The sequence below is a fragment of the Sylvia atricapilla genome, chromosome 25, assembly GCF_009819655.1.
Source record: "Sylvia atricapilla isolate bSylAtr1 chromosome 25, bSylAtr1.pri, whole genome shotgun sequence".
In the NCBI taxonomy this organism is placed as follows: Eukaryota; Metazoa; Chordata; class Aves; order Passeriformes; family Sylviidae; genus Sylvia; species Sylvia atricapilla.
The window spans coordinates 5,741,058-5,761,448 of NC_089164.1; the positions used below are offsets into that span (position 1 = coordinate 5,741,058).

Genomic DNA, 20,391 nt, shown 5'->3' on the forward strand with positions numbered 1-20,391 from the left:
TCTTTAGCAAGTGACCTCTAATGAGCTTTGCCCAGTCGTGCTGCAGGGTCTGGGCAGTGCTATGGACATTGGGCACTGCTGTGGATTGACTGCCTGGATCAGGAGATGCTTGTTGGGAGAGGGGCTGGAGGATCCCCTGGCACGTGGCACCCACGACCACCATCACAGGAAGTCACAATCACTGGGGAGAGCAGGATTTTAATTAACCAGGCTGGGAGGAGATCCTGGATGAGTGGCCCAGGGCGGGTTTGAAGCTCTGCTCTGTCCCAGGGAGTCATGGTGGGGTAGGAGCTGGAGTGAGGCTGTCTGGCTGTGGGGCTTGGTCCCTCTGCACTTCTCTGGGCTTGTCTGGTCAATGTCACATCCTGGCCCAAGTCTCCTGTGGCATCATCCCTGCCCTCAGGAATTTTATGAGGAGCTCTGGGTCACCCCATCTGCCATAAGTTTCACTGTGGGATCACATCCTGCAAGTTCCCTTCCACGAGAGCTCAGCAGCAGGTTTTGGTGCCACTCTGACCCCTGCCCTGCTGCCACCACTGGGGATTGGAGTGCCTCAAGGTATCGCGGTAGGGACAAGCCACCCACGGCCGGCACCGGCTGGGGCAGTGCCACTGGTATCCTGGCACCCTCTTACCGCCGGAGTGGGGAATCGGCCTCCGAAGGTCGCAGCTGCGCTGCGGGGAGCGGGTTTGGAGCGGGAGTCAGCCCTCGAGTTAACGCGTCCCGCTGTTTGCCTGAATTCCCTGGATCCCCCTGCTCCCGTGGAGGAGAGGAGGTGGAAGCCGGGGGAACTGGGTTTGTGCTCGTTCTCCGTTCTCATCCTCAGATCGCGTCCAAGGCCCGTGCGGATGCGGCCGGGCGGCGCCGCCTCCGGCAGCGGAAACTCCTCGAGCAGAGCCGGGCGTTAAGTCCCGATTTCTCCACGCCTTCTCCCCTGCCTTCTCTTCTCCTCGCCCCTCTGGGCTCTGCCGGCCCTCCTCGCTCCCTGCTGGGGCGTCCCTGCCAGGGGATGTGCAGTGTGGGGTGGCCGAGGGAATTCCCGTGGGTTGTTCGCTGCGGGCCGGCAGGCTGCTCAAGGGATGATTGAGGATATTAAAGGGATGTTTGAGGCGTGCTTGGGCTCCCCTCTAGAAAAGCCAGGCATCTGCCAGATGTGATGGCCTCGTGATGGCTCCGTTGGCTGCATCCTTTGGAGGGAGGAGGTTTAATATTAGGTATAAGAGGGTCGTGGGACTGGAGCTGCTGCCTGTGCTGGGGCTGGTGAGGGGCACTGGGGCCGGGGAGGGCATTGCCAGCCACTGCCAGCCTCTTCCAGCCTCACGTATTAAGTGAGTGACAGTCCTCAACTCCCTTGGGATGTTGGCATCATAGACACACTTGGAGTTATTCTGATAAACCCTGGGGATGTGGATCCCCCTGGAGTGGCGACTGTTGTTGCAACACACACACACCCAGCCTTCGAGCAGGGAGGTGTTTGCCAGCAGCCACTGCGGATTTGCAGCTCACTGGAAAATCCACTCATCCCATTAAGGGCTCCTTGTGGCTTTTGCTTTCCATTGCAAATACCTGGTTATCCCAAGGGAAACCCCCTTTGAGTGCCAGTGGGTGTGTGAGGCTCTCGGGGCAAACCCTGCAGAGGAGTCCAGGCTGCAGGAGCGGCTTCGTTTATTACAGGATGGATTAGGGGGGACCCATCTCCCTTGGCCAGGTAAGACCAGCTGGGGCAGTTTACCTCTTGGTAGGAATGGTCTGTGATGGGAACGGCCATACTGGGGCAGTGATTGAGGGGTTCACTTTGGAATCTGATCCATTCACTCGGTTCATCACCCAAAGTAGGTTCAGCATCTAAAACCACCCCAATTTGGAGCTTGGCTGTGATGATGGCACATCCTCAGCTCTGTGTCTCTGCTCTTAGGGCTTAATCTCTCACTTTGTTGGCACGCCCTGTTGCTGTGTCCCTAGTGATAACCATCCCATGTTCCCAAGTGGCATTTTTAAATCCTTAACCTGCTTTAGGAGGGAAAAATGCCTTTTTGGGTGCCCCATGACTCTGCTCTACTTACTGTGTGTTGAGAGAGCCAAGTGTTGAATGGAGCAGACAGGCAGTGAGGGTCTCAACAGTGAGTGCTGAGGGTGCTGAGGATGCACTGCCAGTGCCAGGAGTGGGGGACAAGCCCAGCTGCCCCCTCGAACATCCTGACCCCCCAGCACTCACATACACCTGCAAAGGTAACAGCATCTGACGAGTTAATGTGTTTTGCAGCCCCACTGTGCAGCTGCCTCTCCCCACCACCCCAGCAGCCAAGCCAAAATCCATCAGGGCCTTACAGTTTCATGGGTTGAGGACCGGGGGGGGCCCGTTTTCGTACAGCAGCGATGAATGCAGACACTGTGACATCTTGGTCTTGCTCAAAATTCTCTGGAGCAAAGGGCCAGGTGTGTGATGCTGCAGGAACATGGGACTCAATAAATGATGCAACCGGCTTCATGGGGTTTTGGCCCAGACAAGAGTTCAGCTGAATGTCACCGGAGCTGTGGGACAGCTCCTGGCCCAGGGCTTGATCCAGCACTGGGAGGTCCTTGGCCCCATGGCAGCACTGAGGTTCTGGGAAGGTTTTAGGATGCTGTTCGGAAGGTTTTGAAGCCCTTAGTATGTGCAGTAGGAGATGTTGTATTTTGGCTGCGGTGCTGGGTGCTGGAGGGACCCTGGGCTCTGAGTGGTGCCTTGTGTGCTGGAGGAGGCGTCTGCAGGGCTACCAACGGCTTTGTGGCTCTTATTGCCACAGAGCACAGGACGAGCAGGAGGCCGAGGAGAGTGAGAGAACCTCAGGCACAACCCAAACCTTCCCAAATGACCCTTCACTGCAGGGGCATCTGGAGAGGGTTCGGTGGGGTGTCACCTTGTGGAGGGACAGCCCAACCCTTTTCTCTGTGGGTGCTGGGGACACCGAGACATAACAGGCAGCGCTGCTGGGGGACAGATGGCGCCAGGCACTGGACAGATGGCTCCATCCCAGACAGGCAGCCGAGGGGCCGGGAGGCCGGGGACCTCCGTCGCTGGGCTGGCCCCTGGGGACCCCCTCTGCCGGCCCCCGGCTGGCGGCGGTGGCCCGAGAGGGACAGCCACCAGCGGCCATAGGCGGTGCGGGCACTACCGACCCGGTATTACACGGGCTCGAGGACGGGCTCGTCCCGGGGGAGCTGCCCGTCCGGGGGAGGCGGTACCGGACCGAGGAGAGTGACACCGGTTCGGGGGGAAAGAGTGAAAGAGTGACATCTGCTCAGAGTGACCCTCCCCGGCGGAGCGGAGGGTGACAGCGGCTCGGGATGGAGATCGCGGGTGGCGGTGACACCGGTCGGGGCGGGGGTGACCCCGGCCCGGGGGGGCGGTACCGGGGGGGCGGTGCCGCGGGCGGAGCTGTCCAGCATCGGCGTCTGCTGAACGTCCGCGGCGCCGGGGGCGCCCCCACTGCCCCCGCCTCTGCCGGGCGCTCCCCAAATCCACCCGCCGGGGTCCTGCCCGGTGCAGGGGACACACCTGTCCTGGGGCCCGTGGCCCCGGCCTAGGAGGTGTCGCAGCCACCGGCAGGAGCCAGGGCTGTGGGACCGGGGTGGGGACGGGCTGGGGGAACACGCTGGGGCCGTGGCGAGCTGGGCACAGGGTGGCCGGGATACCCCTGGGGACAAGCCTTGGACGTCGACGACCCTTGCCCAGCCCGTCACACCGTCCCGACCCAGATCCTCACACAGCCTCTTGCACAGAGCCCCGCACAGCTCCCAGGCTCGGTCACAGCCCCAGACCATCCAGCCTCGTCCTGCAGCAGAATTTGTGCCGGGCACAGCCCAGTCCGGGCAGAGTTCGGTCTCCCGGCCGTACCCGCGGGTCGGTGGCAGCGGCTGCTGCAGCAGGTCCAGCCCAGAGCTCAGCTTTTCTCAGAGCCGGTTTTATTGAAGTGGGTTAAGTGGCTAATGGGATTGTTGCGGAGGGGCTAAGGCAGGGATTAGTGCTGTGGCTACGGGCTGGGCAACTCTGAAAGTATTCCTAAAACGTGTGGATGTAGCACTTGGAGACATGGTTTAATGATGAGAATGGCAGTGCTGGGTTAGCTGTTGGACTTGATGGTCTTGGAGGGCTTTTCCAACCTGATAATTCTGTGATTTCTCTATGATCTTGGACCACAGCTGATTTCTGTCCTTCAGTGCCTGCCCCTGTCCATCTCCCAGCACCTCCCAGAGCTCCCAGCATCATGCTGGGTGGAACAGACATCCAGAACAGGCAGAATTGTGTCTGGCTGGCCTCCACTTCTATCTGCCTGCCCACCTACTGCCTGCACCCAGGAGAACCACCTGCCTGCAGCCAGCCCGATATTGCCCTCCAGAGGGGCAGGAGAGGGGAGCAGTGAGACTTCCCTGGGGAAGGACCCAGCCTGGTGCCCTGGCGATGTGGGTGGTGGCAATGTCCCAGGCAATGACACTGGCTGGTGGGCAGGCCAGGTCCTGGCCAGGGCACGAGGGCTGGAGGGCTGGGCCTGGTGGCTGAATTGGCAGCTTGTTCTCCACTGAAGGCCCCTTTCTGCCCCGGCTCCCTCTGTTTCTCTTTGGAAAGTTTTATGTTCCTTGTGTCACAAGGAGCCTTTTCTTTGTCGCCCTTCCTGAGCGTGCCAGGGAGGAGGCTGTGCTGGAGCATGGCCATCCCTGATGGCAGCTCAAGACTGGATGCTGCACAGGGCTGCAAGGTGCAGGGAGTAGCCTTTGGGGGCAGCTGTTTCACAGCACGAGGGCCTGTCCCTTAGCAGGGGCTCAGCTCCTCATGCCACTCACACCCTGGGGCTCACCCCTGGGCTGCCCCCTTCACCCTCACCCATAAAAATGAAGGGTGCTTTGCAGCCCCTGAGCATCTCCCTGGGCACACCTCGCACACTGCTGCAGCCCCTGGTGTTCATGTGCTGCCAGTCCCAAGGGTGTCTAGAGGATGATGTACAATTTACAGAGCTGTTCTGCACCCCAGCAGAAGGATCCATCCTCCTTTTGTCCTATTTGTCAGCCTGGTTTAGCTCTCTTACCCCTTTCAGAGGCTGTGTCAGGATGGGGAAACAGGCACAGAACAGCAGCAAGATACCAGCAGAGGCTGAAGGGTTGAACACATTTTCCATCACTCAGTGTCCATGCTCACACTCCTGCCACATTTATCCTGGGACATGGGACAGCATGTCATCCCTGACAAGGATCTAAACTGTGAGAGATAGGAGAGAAGCAAATTTTTTGTCTCACTTATGAAAGTCACCCCAAAATGCTACAAAATACAGAGCAAAATGCTGGCAGAGCCATTTGCTTTCTCTTGGGAATGTGGGAGGCCCCTGTGATTGGACCCCTCCAAGGAACAGTGGTGGAGCCAGGGGCTTCAGGCACTCATTGTAGCCCCTGCAGGGCTGGAGGCTGTTCCCAGCTCTGCTCAGGTGATGGATGGCTCCAAAGCGGATCTGCCTCAGTGCTGGGAATGCTCCAGTGACCCCTCTAGGTCATGGAAATGGGGACATGAAATGAGACCAGGCTCCAGGTCCCTGTTCATTTCTGGCTGCTAAAATCACACGTGTGAGATGGATTTGGACATGAGGCTGAGGGAAGTAGTTCAGGCTCTGAGCACAACAGATGCCTCTTTGAAGGAGATGCCTTCAGGGATGTGCTGGCTTATGTCTCTCCTGGGATGAAGGACACAGCTCGGCCAAGGCGTTTCCTTCAATGTGACCACCCATAACTCTGTGTATGGCATCATCTGAAGGGATCAAAGCCCTCCTCACCTCTGGGATTAAAAACTGAAGTTCGCCTCCAGACCTGACCTTTGGAGGCACCTGGGATGAGTGTCCTCTGCTTGGCTAGGAGATGAACACCTCTGGCTGCCCAGGGGGCTGCGCCTTGATGCCCGGCACAGCTCTGCTGCCCACAGCACTGCTGTGGCTGCTCCAAAATATCTCCTGGTGCTAATATACCTCATGTGCACCTGCTGCTTTCCACTACCATGGGACCCAGTGATACCAAGTTGGTCCCCAGGGGAGTGATGGGGCCAAAAACTCACCCAGCAGCTGGAAGTACCCAAATAAAGCATCAGGTGCAAGTTCCCAAGGCTCATGTTACCCGGAGGGGGAGCGGCAGCCTGTTCCTGAGAGCTGTTCCTGGGCTGAAGGAGAAAGTTGTTTCCCTTTTGAGCTAATTGCAAAGGAGCTGCTGGGTCTATCTGGGTCAAGTCATGACCTGCTTTAGCCAGGCAGAAGCAGAAGGATGCCAGCGTGACACAGTGTGACACAGCGTGACACAGCACAGTGGGATGCTCCTCCACTACCCTGCCATTGTCACACATGGGGCACATGCCAGGGACACCCAGTCCTGGGGGCAAAGCTTGGATAGGGTAAAATCAGTCTAGAGGAAAAGGAAGGATTCTTTGGGAAAAAAAATGGGCTGAATCTTGCCCACGAATGGTTTTAGTTTGTGGTGGTTGATGCTAGATGGGTAGGGGGCTTCTGGGCAAAGGAGTGGCTCCTCCTGGAGCTGCTGGGGGGAATAGGGACTTAGGAGGAGTTGCTTTGGTTTATCCCTTTGATGGCATCCTTGGTGTTGGATCCCAGCATGAGGGTCCAGCTGCTTTCACAGGCTGCAGGAGCAGGGCCACATCACCCTTCAGCCATCCCCCAGGAAAGCCATGGCATCTCTAGTGCAGGATGAAGCCTGGGGAGGGGTCAGTAGCCAGGCTCAGGAGAATCCTTGGAGATACCTGAGGTGTGTGTGGTGGGAAAAGGACTGCTCTGAGCCCGGCTCCTAGCAGGTATTGGCATCTCCTGAGAAGCCTCAACCCTGTGAGCACAAGAGAAGGATTGATTTTCTTGTGGCCAGTGTGGCAGCTTTGGCTTCTGCTGCAGCTGTGGCATCACTGGTGGGCTCAGAGGGGGAGAAATAGAAGTTGTATGCATAAGAGAGAAATCCAAAGTGGAAAAAAAATCTACAAAACCTGGTTACAGCCCCAATGCTACATACCCAGGAAGCAGGCAAGGCTGGAGGAGTGCTGCATGCTGCTGGTGCTCAGTGGGTGCTGGGGAAGGTAAGGTCATAGCATAAATCTAGATGAAGATTTTGCCCCTGAGTTGGCTGAGGATGAGCTTGGGACAGATTTTTATGGAGTGAGGGACAGATGATCTACCTCTGTGTTAGGAGAAAACTCACCAGAACCAGCCACTGGGGCTGGAGATGTTTGTGTGGGAGACCTCAGGGTGAAATGGGTGACTTGGGACCAGTAGTTTCTTCATCCTTGCACCTATGGGGAGGAAGGTTCCCTTATCCTTGGCAGTGTTCAAGGCCAGGTTGGACAGGGCTTGGAACAACCTGTGATAGTGGAAGGTGTCCCTGCTCATAGCATGAGGTTGGAATGAGATGATGGTCTGTATGGTCCCTTCCAACCCAAACTGTTCTGTAGTTCTATGAAGGTCAACCTTGTTTGTGTTTGCACAAGGTGTTTTGCAGCTCAAGGCTGTGAGCTGTCCCCAGGCAGGGGATGCCTTAAAGAGAGGGGGAAAAAGTGTAGAATTGGGGTTTGTAACTGTGGGTTGTGAGACACAGCTTGGGAACAGACTGAGGGACAGAGAGGAGCTGCTCTCTGCTGATATTCACATCTGGTTTGGAAACATTATGTCCGTAAAACTGGTCCGTGTCCAGCTGGGTGCTGAGGCCTGGCCTCCACGCTCCAGGAGTGACCTTTGTAGGTGTAGGGAATCCCACTGGTGCAAGGAAAGCCAGCGAGGAGCCTGGCTCCTGCTGCCCACATTGCAGCACTCCTGGGTGCAGGCAGGTGCCAGCACAGGCCCCTGCCCTGTGGGGCTGTGGTTTCCCCCTGAACTGGATCTATGTGCCCACGTGGGAGTGGCAGAGCCTCTGTGCCTGCCTCCATCCCACCTCCCGCAGTGACTCAAGGATGGATCAGTTCCAAAGCCCCCTGAGTGCCTGTCCCAGCACTGCCTCCACCCACCTCTGCCATTGCTCAGGGCCATGACTGTGGCGAGCAGAGACAGAGACAGCTCAGCCAGGATGTGGGGAGACATTTTCTGAAACATCCCAGTGTTTCAGAGGCTTCAGGGGGAGCAAGCCCAGAGGTGTGTGTGTCAGTTTCCTCCCCCCCTTAATTAAAATTGCCTTGGAAAGAGACCTTTGTAGCTCCTGGCTGGCACTGGAATTGGTGCTGCAATTCCTTGATCTCATGCGTTGCATCAGCACTTCTCCCCGTGACCCATGGCTTCACGATCAAATGATCCAGCTCATGTGGGGCTGAAAAAAGGGAATTTGAGTGCATTCACCCCAGTGTTGCCTGTGGCAGAGATGCTGTAATCCCAGGGTGGGAGAATGTGGAGCGTGGTTTGGTCCTTGCAGACCCCCAGAAGCCTGGGAGAAGCAGGGCTCAGGGCAGCTCAGGTTGGGGAAGAGGCAAAACAGGGCAGTTTGGGACATTTTTTGGACTTTGTTCATGTAATACCCTCCACTGGATGCAGGCTGAGGCTGGGTTGCTGTTCCCATCGGGGTGATGGAACCATCTCCCTGCAGCCCACAGCTTCTCTCCAGCTCTGGAGAAGCTCTGTCTCGGCCGGGTGGTTTGAAAAAGGAGATATGTCTGGAGGTGGGTACCTGGAAGGCTGCATTCCCCAGCCCACCAGGAACAGCCTCAGTGGGCTCCAGTACACCCTCCAATGCATTCACTGCACTCAGCCAACACCAAGCCAGCACTAGGTAGAGGAACCCTTACCATGGGGTGGCCAGCCTGGAGCTGATGATATCCGCAGAATGCTCTGGGACCCCAAAAAGCTTCCCCTCCTCAGAGGTTTTCCTTCAAGGAGGCTGAGTGAAACCATGTTGGAGCAACATGTGGAAGGTGTGTCCTGGGAGATATGTGGCATCTGGTGCCTGTGGGGCCATGGCTCCCCATCTTTCTAGAGATCATTTCATCCCCTGGAGAAAACATTTTTCTCTGATTTTTGAGATTTTTTCCTGAAGGGCTGCAGGCGGGAGGTAGTTGTAGATGGAGCTTTGTTCCACGGCTGCTTTCCTTGCTGAGCTCTGCTCTGCCTGCTTGGGCAAATCCTGTAGGCATGAGGAGTGATGAGCTTCTCCACTCACTGTGACTGTGCTGACATCCCTGTTACTGGTGGTGGCAAGGATTGCCCTGCACGTGGGTGTTTTGGGTGGGATGAGACCTCATCCTTATCACATGGAGAAAAACATCAAGGCAAGGGGAAGACACAGGGCCCTGAGGGGTAACATGGAAAGTCACCATTGGGGCAAGCAAGATGAGACTGGGAGCATGAAGAGGTGTGGCAGGTGGCACCACATGAGGGGACACTAGGGATAAGGAGGGCACTCCATGGTGGGGATGGGACTCAGACACCAGTAGATGGGGTCACAGAGCTGGTCCTCATGCCACTAGAAGGTGGTCTTGAGTGACAGGAGATTGTTTCAGGTGACAAGGAGTTGGTCTTAGATGACCGGGAGATGGTTTTCGGAGGCCAGGAGGTAGCCTCAGATGTCTGAGAGGTGGTTTTGGTTGATCAGGAGCTGGTTTTGGGGACCAGGAAAAAGTTTTGAGTGGCCAGGAGGGCCCCACCCTGCCTGTGGTGCAGCCCTGGGTGAGGATCTGTGCCCAAATGTCCTTGCTGCAGAGACCTGCTGTAGGAACTTGGGGGCATGGGACTGGGGCTCCACAGGCTCCCTAAGGGAAGACATCACATATGCCATGGTCCTGTGAATCTCTGTCAGAGAACATGATATGTGTGCGTCCTCACCCCAGGGTGTGGGCTGCAGTGGCCTTCTCCCAGGATGGGGACACTGAGCACCCATGGCCAGTAGGAACAAAGACCAAGGTCTGGTGTAGCTGAGGGGCTGTGGGTGTCCTCTCTGTGCTGGGCTGTAATGAAACCTCCTCTTCCTCCACAGCCTTGCCAGCAGCTCAGCAGGATGAAGGGAACAGCCAATGTCAACTCCACTGGCCGCAGCCACTACCAGTCTGCCATCCCAGTGCCCCGTGCCATGGCCCATGGCAAACTGCACACCACAGCCCTCCTGAGCACCCCGGGGTCCCCTGTCCTCCACAGGGCTCTGTCTCCTCGGCCAGGGAAGGTGCCAGCCCCTGGTCCCAAGACTCTCAAGCTCAAAGCCACTGACAAAGCTGCTGACCATGAGCCAGCTGAGGGCAGGGAGGGAAGCCCCAGTGTCCCTGCTCATGGTGGGCAGAGAGAGCTGTCAAGAGCCCTGGTGTCCCCTGGGAAATGGCCAGAGGCAGTGGGCAGTGGGAGGAGAGGGGCAGGCAGGGTGGGGGAGCCCACTGAGTTGTGCAAAGCTCCCCTAGCACAGGGCAGGGGTGGGGGGCGGCTGGGAGGGTCCCCTGGGAAGGGCAGCGGAACAGCCACATCAGGGACAGGGCATGAGTCTCACGGTGGCTCACAGGGGAGGGGCCCCGTATTTGGGTCAGGGGCCATCACTTTCTCCTCAGGACCCCCACACAGCCACCCCATCACTGCCACTGTGGCACCCTTCCAGTACCGGTGAGTCCCTGGGGATGGGGAACATGGGGATGGGGGAACATGGGGCTGGGGGTGCCTGGGGACACGGAGCTGTGGGGGGCATAGGGACAGGAGGAGGCAGGCAGGCCCAGCAGGGGTGGCCACGGGAAATGGTGGGGGTGGGTCAGGGGGCTCTGTACTAGAAGGAAGGTTCCCAATGGATTTGGGGTGCAGGGGTTCCTAAAGCACCCATGGGAGCTGACATGGGGCAGGGGATGGACTCATTGGGGAATAGGGTGCCCTGGGACCCCTTGCCATGAGACCAGTGTCCCCAGACCATGGCAGAGCCTATGGCTCCACGTTCTCATATCCCGGGGGTCCCCAGGAGGGGGACCAGGGCAACTGCTCCTGATCACCCACCCTCACCCCCTTCTGCCCACAGGCTGCAGGAGGACCAGGAGCATGAGAGGGCCACGACCCCGGGTGTTGAGTGCTCCAGTCCTGAGAAGGGATCTGACCCTGACCCCAAGCCCAGGGGCCTGGGTGAGTCCAGAGGGGTTGGTCATGAATGGGGGTGTCCTGCGGGGGGACCGTGACGGAGCCAGGGGACAGAGGCTTGTGCTGGAATGGAGCCAGGACTGGAGGGCAGTGGAGCAGTGGGGGGAACCCTCACACTGGAGGTGCCCCAACTCCCCTGGGAAAGGCTTGTCTGCAGTTCCAGCATCAGGTGACCTCCGTGGCCAAAACGTTACACTGTGAGAAGCACAGCGAGCTGATCCCTCCAGGGACGGCGCCAGGACATCACCCTGGCTGGCTCCTTTCCCTCCTCTTCCCAGTTCCCCGGCGAGATCCTATTGACCCATTTCCAAGGAACCGGCGCGGAGGGACCGCTGGCTCCACCACCAGATCACCCCCTTTTCCCAGGGCTGAATACAAGCTACCTGCTGCAATGCTGAGACCACCCCAGTCCCCTCTGGCGCTTGCTTTGGGGGGAGATTTTGGGGAGGCGGGTCCAGGGAGGATGCTGGGGCGACGGTTGCCAGGGCAGCGGCAGTGGAGGATGGCGGGATGCTCTAGAGATGTGCAGGGAAGGGGAAAAAGAGAGACGTGAGCTTCACCGGGTGATTTGAAGGGACAGAAGTCGGTCAGATCCACGGTGGGTCCTGGCAGAGCCCGGCTTTGACCTAGGCTCCCAGCACCTCAGTCACAGAATAAGCAGCGCTAAGCCCCGATCTGGAAAGTGCTGAAGCCAGCGGCAAGCGGGAGGATGTTCCAGGAGGAAGCAGGAGGGAGCGAGTGGGGCTGGCATGCGCCCAGTGCAGCTGCCCTGCTCCTTGGGGAGGTTTTGGGATAAAGCCGAGCGAGTTCAGCACCGGGGAAGGGGCTGGGTCCTTTCCCTCACTCCACGCCTGCTCCAGTTTCCCTGGCCCGCGGCACCTCCCACGGCTCCGCTGGGCCACAGGGAACAGGGAACATGGGGAGACCCCAGTAATCACCTCACCAGCCTCAGAGAGACACAACACCCGCAGATTTGCCCCCTATAGCGGGGCCTACACCCCGGCAACAGCCCTCCCCAGAAACCCGAGTGGCTTTGGGGTGCAGCTTGTGCTTTTTTTTTGGCACCCGTTATTGTCCCATCCAGGCGGAGTTCTCTGGGGACTCTTCAGCACTACCACGGGCTGAACCCCGGCTCACCGGGGCTGGGCTGGGGGTTCGCACCACCCCCGGTCCTGCCGTCCTTATCTCGGCAGCAGCGATGGGCTCTAATGCAATATTTCCCGGCGGTTGCCATGGCAGCCCGCGTGAGGTCACCAAATAGACTTAATTCACCCCTCCCAAGGGATGGGTAATTAATGAAAGATGATGATAACCAGATCCCCCTCCCCTTCTTTCTCCGCCCTCACCCCCCGCCCATAATTCCCTAGGCTCAGTGGAGAGGCCCCGCTGGGTTTGGGGGCTGCAATGTCCCTCGGGGGAATTCCTGGGGCCACCCTGAGCTCTTGCTGCAACAATTTGGAGAGAAACGGGGATGCTTTGACTCCCCTGGGAATGGGTGCGCAGTGTCTGGGTGGGTGTGGGGTCCATGGCGGGCGGGACAGGGGGTGCTTCAACGCAGGGAGCTGAGGCGTGGGACCCCCGCGCTGGCTTCATCCACCTCGCACCCGGCACGTCCCTTGCTGCGAGGGGCTGCGGAACGGGGCGGCTAGGCCGTGGTGGCGGGGGTCGCGGGGGCCATCGCCGGCTCCGTGCTCGCCAGCTGGATGCTTGTCCCCAGGGGTCCCGTGTCACGGTCCCGCACGGAGCACTGTCGCGGGCTCCCGTTGGCTCCCTCGGTCCCACAGGCTCGGCCGCGCGCGCCCCCGCCCGGCCCCGCCCCGCGGCGCGCGCCCCCTCCCCTCCCTCCCCTCCGCGGGCGCGCGCCCCGCATCCCGCCCCCTGGCCGCGCCAGAGGAGGGCGGGCCCTTTTTGTTCGCCCCTGACATTCCGCTGGTTCGCAGTGTCCTGCCGGCGGCGGAGCGGCGAGGTGGGGCCCTGCCGCTCGGCCCCCCTCCTCCCCCACCCCAGCTCCCCGCCCGCGCCGTCCCCTCCCCGCTCCGCCCCGGCCGGTGGGACGGCCGCTGACGGTGCCTTTCCTTCTGTCTCGCCCGGTGTGTCCTCGGTGCCGCAGCGACAGCAGCAGCGCCCGGCGGGTTAAATGGTTGCAGCGCGGGGATGCTGGGGAGCAACCTCAAGAGCCTTCCCGACGTGGAGCTGGGCGAGGAGGAGCGCGGCTTTCGGCGGGGCCCCGACGGCAGCACCGTGATGCCGAAGCGGGCGAAGGCGGCGGCCGCGGGGCCGCGGGGCGCGGAGCTGCGCGTCTTCAAGGCGAGCAGCGCGGAGGGGCGGCTGCCGACCGGCTCCAACCTGCGCAAGCAGAAGTCGCTCACCAACCTCGCTTTCCTCACCGACGCCGAGAAGAAGCGGCAGCTCTATGAACCTCGCTGGAGCGACGACATGGCCAAGGCGGCGGCGCCGGGGGCGGCGGCGGCGGGGGGCGGCGGGCGCGGCGGCCCCCGCGGGCGGGACGCGCCCGCCATGTCGCGGAGCCTGTCCCGCTCCGAGCACTCGCTGCTGTCGCCGCGCCCCGCCGGCCCCGCCAAGCCGCCGCCCGCCGGGAAGCCCAGCCGCATCCCCCGCGGGCCCTACGCCGAGGTGAAGCCCCTCAGCAAGGCCCCCGAGGCGGGCGGCGGCGGCGGCAAGTGCGACGACGAGTTGCTGGGCGGGAAGGCGCCGGCGGTGGCGGCGGGCGCCGAGGAGAAGCCGTACCTCAAGGTGGACCCCGAGCTGGTGGTGACGGTGCTGGGCGACCTGGAGCAGCTGCTCTTCAGCCAAATGCTGGGTGAGTGCGGCCGGTGCGACTGCCGGGCTCAGCGTCGAGATGGGAATGGCCAGAGGTGGCAGCTGGAGGCATCTGGGCTCCTGACGCTCCGTGAGGACCCACTGGTGGCCGCCTCAGTGTCTTGAAGTGATGGGAGGCTGAGGGGAAAAGAGGCATCAGCCTCGGTGTCTCCAGTCACTTAGAAACACAGAATGGTTTGGGTTGGAAGAGACATTAAAGCTCATCCTGTTCCACTCCCTGCCACGGGCAAGGATTCCTTCCATTAGCCCTGGTTGTTCCCAGCCCTATCCAACCTGGCCTTGGCTGCTGCCAGGGATGGGGCAGCCACAGCTTCTCTGAACAACCTGTGCCTGAGCCTTCCCACCATCACAGGAACAATTTCTTCCCAATATCTCATTTACCCCTGCCTTCTGTTAGTGGAAAGCCATTCCCTCTTGTCCTGTTACTCCTGACCCATGTTGTAAAGTCCCTCTCCAGCTCTCCTGGAGCCCCTTTGAGCACTGAAAGGGTCTTTAAGGTCTCCGCAGAGCTTTCTCCAGGCTGAACACTCCCGGCTCTCCCAGCCTGGCTCCAGAGCAGAGGGGCTTCAGCCATCAGTGCATCTCCAAGGCACGATTGAGAGAGGATGCTGTCAGCTGCCTCTTGCCTTGGAGGAAAGGCAGTTCCTCCTCACAAGGAGCCGTGGCAGGTGGTGGTGGAGCTTGTCCTCCCCCACGTGTCTTTTCGGCCATCCCTTGTCTCAACACCCACCAAACACGATGGAGGCTGCACAGCTGGGTGCCACAGCTGCTCCCCACCATCAGCATGGCTTGCCCTGGGGGTGACCTTGGGAAGTTGCTGTTGGAGGTGCCGTGAGAGGTGTCCATGCTCCTGCTCCATTTTGGGCAGATCCAGAGCTCCACTGTGGTCTGGGGCTCTGGCAGAGGAGGATTCTCCAAGGATGCTGCTGTAGGGTTTGCGTGACTCCGTTTCAGACTGTGGCTGCCTGCGCTTTGCTATCCCTGTGGGTTTGATCCCCGAGCTTGTTGTGTGCATTGTGTGCATAGTGGGTTTCCATGAGAACAGTGAGCACTGGCTCAGTGCTGGCTGTGCCCTGGAACTTGGAAGCCACTGCCCTGTCGTGGGCTGCAGCATTGGGTCTTGGGACAGGTGAACCCAGCCCTTGCCATTCTCTCATGCTGCATGCTGATCTCTAGGAATTGTGACTGCCTCGGCTGCCCTCTGCTTCCCACTGACACCCTGTCTTCCCTGCATCCCAACCAGCAGTGCCTGGGGTCTCAGCTGGGCAATGACTGTGGCTCTGAAGAGCTGTGTTTGGTCTGGCAAACTCGCGTGTGAAAGTGGCAAGGGAGCCCTGCACAGCCATCATGGGGCTTGCTTGGTGCTCCAGCTGGCCAGCTGTAAAGTCCTGGTGCTTGGTCGTGGTGGGGGAGCAGCAGTACAGGCAGGAGCAGTGTGTCCAGTCCCTTCAAGTTCCCTGCCTGGGACCTCTTTTTAGGGGGCTGGGAGCTTCTCTGGTGCTTGAGCTGGCTTGAGATGCCTTGTCCTTGGTATGTGATGAAGAGAAAGAGCAGAGATTTGCTCCAGCTGAGGCCTGGGGGAGGTGGTTTGGAGATGTGGAGCACACTGGAGTGTGTGCTGGAGCCAGCTACCTGGAAAGCCACACTAGCTGAGTCCACTTCCCTGTGTACCCCTGGCTTCTCCAGGAGCCTTCGGGCTGTCACAGCCCCTGCTCCAGCAGGGCTCTGGCACAGCGTGTGCTGGCACACAGGCATAGAGCCTCCCAGACCATTGCCCTTGGCCCCCAGCCATGCCTAGCCATGGGGGCAGCAGCAGTGCCCTCCTTGGCAGGGTCTGCCCTGATGCTGGTGCACCCCAGGGCTCGCAAGTGGAAGGCCACAGAGTGAGCTCGAGGCCTGGGCAGGTGGACTGTGGGGATGAGCAGGTGGGATGCAGGAGGTCAGCCTGGCTGCGGGGGCGCAGGCTGCCCCGGTGGTCCCACAGCTGGGTTTACAGACATCCATCCTCAGGCCTAATGCCACAGTAGCACCAGTGCCATGAGAGCAGGGCAGGATTGCAGGAGGATTTGTCACTTATGGGACTAACAGACTACCACTCACTGATGTTGGGATGCCTGGGGGCATCTCAGTGTCCCCGCCCATGATGCTTTGCTCTTAGGTGGGAGTTTCCTCAGCATCCCCAACAGAAATCCTTGCAGGATTGGCTCACTTGGGAGTGACTCCCAGTTTATGGTACTCTGGAGTAGCAGAGATCCAAGACAACATCTTGTGCACATTCTAAGGAAGATCATGGCTGTGCCCCCAGCAAGGGATTTGGTTTCTGGGGTGTTGCCAAGCCTCCACCTGCATCAGTCAGGGCTGACTTTGACCTTGGGAGGTGTTGAACGTCCCTTTGGACTGTACTTAGTGTCTGAAGACTTGGTCAGCTGGTCCATGAGGCCCAAACTCTGCCAGATGTGTCCTCTGTGTATTGCCAATAATTTTCCAAGATGTATGGACTGGCAGGCTTCCTGTGGGGGGATCGAGGGCTGTATCTAGAGTTGGATGGGGTAGACAGAGCAGGAGATTCACCATGCTGAAACTTCCCTTCCATGGGGTTGTACTTCCCACATTGATGGGAGTTATGATGTTGGATCACACCTACTTACCCAAGCCAGCCGTGACCTGTACATACATGACAGCCTGTGTCATGGGGATGCCACCAGGAGCCTGGGATGTGGAGAGGAAGGAGCAGTGTGACAGTGGTGCTGGCACAACCACAACTCGAGGGTGTGTAGACACATGCTCAGCCTCCAGACCCCTTTGTTGCAATCCAGGTGGATGAAATCTTCCCCAGTGGTGATGGTACCTTCCACAACCTGGCTTCTCCAGGAAGAGGTGGGTTCCTGTGGTGGAGATTGCAGAAGGAATGGGATCCCAGAAGAGTTGGATTCAGAAGAGTGAGCTTCACACCGTGTTAGGGTAGGTGAGGAGCACCAGGAGAGGGGCTTTCTCCTGGTTGCTACAGGAGATGCTTGGGAGGGAGGAAAGGAAGGTCTCTGCTGTTTTCATCAATCCCTTTGGCAAGCGAAACATCAGCCTGAGCAGTTTAGCAGTGTCTGCTGAAGGACACTCTATCCAGAGTGGCATGGAAAGACCCACAAGCTTGGTTTGTGCTGGCAAGAGAGAGGCAGAAATTGCAGGGATTTCCAGCCTCTGCAGATACAGTTGTCCTTGAACTGCTGACCTGTGTTGAGAAGCCTGTGCAGCTTCTGAGCTCCTAGCCCTGCCAGCCACAGTGGCTTCCAGAGACCTTGTGTGTCTTTGGTCTCCACACCTGAATTCTCATTTCTACCTCATGCTTCTCCTGCCAGAAGCATTCCCAAGACTCTCTTGGCCAAAAATACGGTTTATTCAGTAATGGCCAAATGTTACCTCTCATTCAGTCACTGCTGCTGCCTCATCTGTTTGATGCCACTGAAGCCTTTGTAGCTGAACCACGTTTAAAGAGCAGCCTGCGCAAGCGGGGAGAGGTCACCGGCACGCAGCAACCACATGTGCTTTGTAGAGGCTATTTCCATCATCCAAATTATACATTTTGCATCAACCCAAGACTGAGGCTTCTCATCAAAGCTGGCTGGCAGCTGGGGTTGCTAATTATGCCAGCGCCCAACCACAGGATGAAGGGGATGGAGGGCACGTGGCCAGAATGGTGGAAGAGCTGGTTGTGCAGAACTCACCATGCCCATGTCTGTGTGTGATGGACAGGGCCAGGCAGGTGTGCAAGGGCTTTTTTGTACAGGCTGTGCTTATGGTGCCTGGCGTGATGGTTGCACTTACCTAGAGCTCCCCAGAGCCCCTCCAAGATCCTGCAGCTGCTTTCTGCGGCCATTTCCTTGTCCATGTCTTGCTGGATGTGGTGCCTCTTAAGCTGCTGCTAATTGGCATCAACAAATAAGTGGTCAGTGTTGTGTGGGCCAGAACTCAGGCAAACACACGTGAGATCCCAGTGGAGATGGTGTTCCCCGAAATGCTCTCTGCAGGAGTCTGCAGTCCTGCCAAGCTCTTCAGCTGCAGCTATAACCCTTCTCAGTCCTGCAGCCCTTGGGCAGGCCATGCTACCCTTCCCAGGGGGCCCAGCAGGGGTGTCCTTGCTGGGCAGTGCATACCCACAGGGAGTTGGTACCCTCATGGTGCCAACACGCAGGCAGGGCAGAGCCTGGCTGTGCTCAGGCTGCTGCTGGGTAGGCAGTGGGTGCCGGCAGCCCCTCAGTGGTGGGGAGGAGAGCCAAGGACTTGGAATGGGCTCTGTGACAGGTGGGAGCTGCATGTTGCATCTGACTCTGGTTTCAAAAGTAAACCACGGTGCAGAAAAGATTGGCATCTGACATGTCCTGTGTGAGGACATTCTTGATGCTAGTGGAGATGGGAACCAAGTTACTCCCTTCTGATTGCCATCCTTGCTGGGAAACACATGATATGGGATCAAAGAAACACTTCTGCCCCATGTCATTGCTCCCTCTGCCCCGTGTTGTTCCTGCCTAATGTGCCCGTGGCAGCACTGGGCAGCAATAGCCAGGCTCTCTGGCAGGAGACCATGAGGAGGTCAGAGACAAAATAGCTCTTCACGGTGGTGAGAGTGGGTTATTGCCTCATAAAGTGCTGTGGCTGTCCTCTACTACTAATGCTATTCCTCTCTTAAGGTCCCTGTGTGACAGTATCTGTATGACGAGGTCATTGGGATGGGGATTTATTTCCTTTTGCCCACGGAGCTGGACTCCTGCCTTTGGGGTAACAGTGAGGAGAAAGGGGACTGGAACACATTTGTGTTGCTGCTTCCAGCCTGCTCTCAGGAGCTGACAGCAAGTAGTAGATGTCTGCTTTCTCCACGTGAGATGGCTACAGCAACTGAGGAGAAGATCTGGAAATGGGATCCAAGGGCCCCAGAGCTTCTGCTGAAGCTATTTGAGATGTGCCCTGTTCCCAGTGATTATGGCAGTGTGGAAAAAGGGCTAAGAAAGAAATAAATCCAGATGTCTTTCAAAATTTCCCATGGAAAGGTATCAGAGCAAACACTTGAAAGCAAACATATTTGGGAATGCACTGCTGAAACAAAGTTCTCCCCAAAGAGCCTGAAAATCCCTGCTCAAATGGGGCTTTCCCAGTGACTGCCTATATCTTGCCCCCAAATCCAACATGTCTAAAAAGAAAATATGTAAATTAATAAAAAACTGTGAAAATTCTGGAAGTGCTATTTGGGATCTGCTGATGGGATGTGACCACAGTGGGACCTGGGTGATGCCACCTGAAGGTATTAGTCTCATGGGTGTGACTGCTGGGTGCTTCTGGGATAGACCCAGCCCACCCATGGGTCCTGCCTGGTCCTGCCTTGTGAGCAGTGTGCTTCCATGTGGGTGGCACTCAGAGCATCATTGGCAGTCCTGGGTCCTTCTAGAGAGCATCTTCCACACGCCGGTTCCCAACTTGTGTCTTTGGCTTCCCATGCTGTGGCACGTGTCTCTGTGCCCATAGCACTCCCTTGTCACAAGTCCCCCCACCATCAATCACCCTGTTTTGTCCGTTTAGGTTTCCTGCTCTTTGTCTTCCTGTGCAGCTTCTCATGATGCCAGAAAACAATGTCCCTGGTCCCTTCTACCTGCAGACCCCCCTGCCCACTCTCACTTGAGCATCTGAGGACACTTGGCTGATGCTTGTGCCCATTGCATGGGGGAAGATTTGTTCCAGCTCAGCACAGAATCAGACCCTGCACCCTCTGAGGTGTGTAACCTGTGAGGGATGCCAGCCTCCAGTGCCAGCCCATTTGCTGTGGCCAGCATGTGCCTCCTGGCTTCCCTGGCTCAGCTGCAGGCGTGAATTGGTGGTTTGCTGTAGGACTGCAGTCTTGGGAACAAGACTGCCTGGCTGTGCGGTGTCAGGTGGACCCACTGGCACATTCTCTGAATCAGTCACTTGTCTGGTCCAGAGTGTCTTTTGTGGCACTGTGCTCATGGCTTTTGGTGCCCTGCATGTGCAGTCAGGGTCCTGGGGTAATGTGCATGTGTGGTGTTTCTAGTACTGGTGACCTCAGTGTCCTGGGCGCCAAGTGTGTGGTGTTCCTGGTACCGGTGAGAGTGGTGTCCTAGGCTTGTGTGTGTGCAGAGTTCCTGGTACTGGTGGCAATGGTGAAACTGCTGAGCCTGGATCCACTCCCTGGGTGGAGTGTGGACAGCTCCATCCCTCTGTGGTATCTGGTGTCCAGGCTTTGCACCTTGGCTGCGTCTCATGCAGAGCTGTGGGGACACAGGAGATCGGATACGGTGCCGTTCTGCCATATCCCCCACCCTGCAAAGTCACGTCCTCCTCCAGACACATGGAACAGCTCTCCCGGGGGAGCCGGGGAAGGGGTTGCCAGTTCTCTGGCTGGAAGGCAGTGAGCCTGGGAGGGTGGAGGACATGTGAGGCTCGGAGCTCAGCTGGGAGGCTC

General features: G+C 58.5%; 1 protein-coding gene across 2 annotated transcripts in view; it reads left to right on the forward strand.

Annotated features, from left to right (window-relative positions):
* The first annotated feature begins 9,984 nt into the window (after positions 1-9,984).
* The window catches only part of NAV1 (neuron navigator 1), a 60,081-nt gene continuing 49,674 nt past the window's right edge, over positions 9,985-20,391 (forward strand). Inside the window, exons 1-3 of one of the 2 annotated variants that reach the window (XM_066335687.1) lie at positions 9,985-10,571; positions 10,972-11,072; positions 13,198-13,908. In XM_066335687.1, the coding sequence (XP_066191784.1) occupies positions 9,985-10,571; positions 10,972-11,072; positions 13,198-13,908 (1,399 nt within the window). Of the gene's footprint in view, positions 10,572-10,971; positions 11,073-13,197; positions 13,909-20,391 lie in introns of those variants that run through there. The other variant, XM_066335685.1, reaches the window with a different exon arrangement.